Genomic DNA, 4,171 nt, shown 5'->3' with positions numbered 1-4,171 from the left:
AGAGTTTCTCTCCCACGTGGACTCTCTGATGAATACGAAGAGCTGATCTGTAACAGAAACTCTTTCCACACTCATCACATGTATGAGACTTCTCTCTTGAGTGTAATTGCTGCTGAAGATCAAAGACAAAGACATCACTGAAGAATTGTTTACTTTCTTTATGCTGGCAAGTTTTCTGTTGTATGTGAATAAGTCCTGCCTCAGTCTGGTAGGGGACATCACCTTGTTTGGAGAACTGACAGCTATTTATCATGGAGTCTTGAGACCTGGTTAAGTCAGTTGCAATTTGTTCCCAGATCTGCTGGCAGGACAACTCTTCATGTGGTCCTGTTTCTGGAACAGTCTCCATCTCAGTTTGGACCTTGCCTACTATAAAGACACAAAATTATTAATAAAAGAGTAGATAAATGAACCCTCTGTTTGGTGTTATCAGGATTTCGCATTTAGGACATGGCATGAAACTTTAACGAATACAGAGAATGTGCAGTTTGTGTTTTCCAAGTGCGACATGTTCTGTGGTTTGCATGAGACCAATTTAGAACCATACCAAGTCTGATATTTGAAATATGTGGCAGAAACAAAAGACTTTATTTAAAGAATTAATAATATGATACATACAGTTAACCTGTTACTATTTCACTTATTTCCTAGTATAAAACCTTGCATGGTAAATTATGTAACTCATAAAATCTGAATCAGAAGGAGCTTTTAGGGTAGGAGGGCTTCAAGACGGCTGATTAAAGAAACCCAGCACTTGGCTCCACAAAGAAGAGCCAAAACAGTGAGTAGATAATAACACATCGAATAGCATCTAAGAGAGATCACTGGAATTCAGCAGAGAGGTGACAAGAAACACACGAGGCATGGAAGGAGAGCGAAGCAAGGCAGCCGTCCTGGCTATCATTGGCTGACAGCCCAGAGAGGTTCCCCACCGCTAGAGAAGGTTAAGTAAAAAGTCCCCAAGAGGTTAAAATCCCAACAAGGAACCCCACAAACCCAAACAAGGGAAAAACCCCAAACCCAAAACCCCGAAGCCAAGAAAAGGAAATGCCCGGGGGCCCGGCAAAGGGCACTGTTCCAGAGAGTGAGCTGACACCGGGTCCCACACAATTCCAGAGATTCAAGCAGCTGCATGATGGCACTATCTTGAGAGCCCCACCCCCACCAGACTGCGTCTTGCCCTGGGATCCAACAGCCCCTGTATCTCCATATCCCTGGAGCCCCACTGACATCACCCCACGATTACCCAGAGGGTTGCAATAGAGCAACACCAGTTGGACCCAACAGTATGGCAAGTTCCCAGCCCTCTAGGCCATACAGTGTGTGTCCTACACTCTGGGGAACGGGGTGGGAGGGTAGAGCACACCGGGAAGGCTGCCCCCCCCCATACAAAGGGAGCCAGAGTATGTACTCACCAGATCTTGAAAGCTGCCTGCCTGGGGCAGCTGCCAACTAACAGCAACCGTGCCCGCCAGCAGCAGGGCTGCAGCACACTTGTACGTGCCCTGAGGAAGGAGTTTCCTGTGTTCTGCTGCTATCGCCTCTGCCATCAATGGATGATGCTCCCTAGAGGTTTGGGGCCTGGGGAATGTTCTGCACCACCCACCACAGCCTATGCCCATGTGGGCCTTAGGACAAGCCTGCTTCGCTCAGTCCACCTCTCCCAGTGCCCAAGCATGCCACCCAGGGGCCTAGGGATTGTCCAGTGCCATATGTTGCCTCATGCAAAAACGAGAGATCTGACAAAAACCCGGGCTGTCTGCCACTGGTATAGCACACTATTTGGGGGCCTAGGGATAACTCTGTCCTCTCTTCCAAAGCCTACACCTGTACACACCACTGAAAAGCCGCCTGGCACCATGGCCCCCACTGCCCCAAGCATACTGCCTAGGGAACAGATGGGAGGGTGGGAGAAAGGCAATCAGCTGGGAGGGCAGTTGTTATAAGCCAGGAAAGAGGTCAGGCAACTTAGACCAGGACAAGGGAAATGAGAATGGACAGAAGTAAACAGATAGAAGAGTCACGTACAATGACACACAGTTGCTTGGTTCTTACCTGAATTCCCTTCTCTATGGGTTGCTGTCTTCATCATCCAAAACTTTTCTTCCCTTAGGACGTGGAATGTATCTTGTAGGAATGGCTGATGCTCTGTGAACATGCAAAATACATGCTTAATCCCAACACATTCTAAGTAAAAACCAGCTAAAATTTACTAGAAATTTAAATTCCCACTGAATACTCAAACTTAAACATCCTAGGATAAAAAGTCAGTCCTGAGACCTGATGTTCCATTACACAGAGTGACTATTTTTCCTCACCCACTGACAGCAGGTTCCTGAAGTTCTCCAGCATCACATCTCGGTACAACTTCCTCTGGCCAGGTTCCAGGAGACTCAGCTCCTCCTGGGTGAAGACCACAGCCACGTCCTCAAATGTCACTGCCTCCTACAACATCCAACATACTGATCTCAATCTTATGACCAATGATTGCTGGGAGAGAGGAGGCACTGCACAGGCAGAAGGGATGGGTGTGAAGGTGTTCTGGATGTTGAAAGACACTGACATAGGTCAATGTGTAGATTTCCCATTCATTCTATCTGTATCCTGACAATGACACACACTGATTTTCCTGAGCTCCACCAAAAGTGAAACAATGAAAGAGAAGTCCTGTACTTCTACTTTAAGTACTCACTGAGCCTACTTGTGAGTAACCCTCTAGGATTCTAAATGCTGCGTTTCGGCCAAAACGAATTAAGATTTAATGAATCTTGCCAATTGCCAACATATAGCAATGAAGTCCCAACTGTACTTGATAATGTCCATTATCTTCCTCTTTCAAATTTGAACCCCGGGTGTTACCACTTTTAATATGTGGCAAACTAACAAACTTATGGTGACCTTTGTGGGACAGCTATGCAGTGGTTCCTCTGTACACTCAAGGCACAAACTACAATCTAAAGTAGTGAGATGGAACTTTAACAAGAGAAGCAAACCTTACTCACCTTGAATGTGGACATTTTTCCTCCTACTTTGGGGAATTTGCAGAGTCCTGAGTTATACAGTTCCTGGGAAGGCAGAATCATGCCTGGAAAGTAACACAGAAGGCAGAAAAAGAGACATGAAAGGGTGGCCAAGGATGCTGCCCACCAACATGGATGTGTATTGTGCATTAGCACACGAGCGCTCCCAGCAGCATTATTCACAATGACCCAAACTGCAAACAACCCAAATAATTTTCCTATGGGTATACAGGTAGACGAATTGTGGCACATCCATACAATGGAATGTTATTCAACTATTAAAAGGAAGAAGGACTGAGTCATGCTACAACATGCATGAAGACTGGTAACGTGAAATGAAGGAAGTCGGTAACAAAAAACACCACAGATGGTATGATTCCACTTATATGAAATGCCCAGAACAAAGAGAGAAAGTACATTACTTGTTGATGGGGTTTGGAGTGAGAATGAGAATTGTAAATGCGCACAAGGAGCCCAATTAGGAGACAAAATTATCCAAATTGAATTATGGTGATGGCTACTCCACAAAATTACTGAAGTTCAATAAATTGTACACATGAAATGGGTAAATGCCATGATATGTAAAATGCACTTGAATAAAGTTGGAAAAAATAATTGTTAATCTATGTGCCATTTAACTCATCAAGACTCAATTCTGAGTCCATAGTGATAGAATATAGTTGAACAAATGAATGAATAAATGGGGAGAGGTAGAAGCTCATCTTTACAGGAGAATGCCCACTAATAAGATATCTCCCCATAAGAAACTTTATTAGTATTATTTTTTGTTTTGAGACAGGGTCTTATCACCAGGGCTAGAGTGCAGTGGCGTCATCATAGCCCATTGCAACCTCAGACTCCTGGGTTCGAGTGATTCTTCTGCCTTAGTCTCCTGAGTAGCTGGGACTACGGGAGCATGCCATTACACCTGGTTAATATTTTTATTTTAGGGACGAGGTCTTGCTGTTGCTCAGGCTGGTGTCAAACTCCTGGCCTCAAGTAATCCTCCTACCTCAGACTCTCAAAGTGTTAGGATTAGAGGCATGAGCTACTGCTCCTGGCCAAAACTTTCTTATTTTCTTAAATAAAAAAGTCACTTTACGGTGGACAAATCTGAAAGACATCACTCTGGCCAAGTGAACAAAGTTGAG

The 4,171-nt window shown here is 44.7% G+C and overlaps 1 protein-coding gene across 1 annotated transcript in view; it reads right to left on the bottom strand.

Moving 5' to 3' along the window:
* Nucleotides 1-4,171, bottom strand: part of LOC105817672 (zinc finger protein 225-like) — a 29,752-nt gene that overhangs the window by 19,512 nt on the left and 6,069 nt on the right. Inside the window, exons 2-5 of the mRNA XM_012653427.1 lie at nucleotides 3,003-3,085; nucleotides 2,319-2,445; nucleotides 2,056-2,148; nucleotides 223-369 (exon numbers count right to left, since the gene is read on the bottom strand). Coding sequence (XP_012508881.1) covers nucleotides 223-369; nucleotides 2,056-2,148; nucleotides 2,319-2,445; nucleotides 3,003-3,083 — 448 coding nt within the window. The 5' untranslated portion in view covers nucleotides 3,084-3,085. The remainder of the gene's footprint in view (nucleotides 1-222; nucleotides 370-2,055; nucleotides 2,149-2,318; nucleotides 2,446-3,002; nucleotides 3,086-4,171) is intronic.

This window comes from Propithecus coquereli, unplaced genomic scaffold, assembly GCF_000956105.1.
Source record: "Propithecus coquereli isolate 6110/MARCELLA unplaced genomic scaffold, Pcoq_1.0 Scaffold42, whole genome shotgun sequence".
In the NCBI taxonomy this organism is placed as follows: domain Eukaryota; kingdom Metazoa; phylum Chordata; class Mammalia; order Primates; family Indriidae; genus Propithecus; species Propithecus coquereli.
Note: the sequence above shows the minus strand (reverse complement) of the source record. Positions and strands in the feature narration are given on the sequence as shown.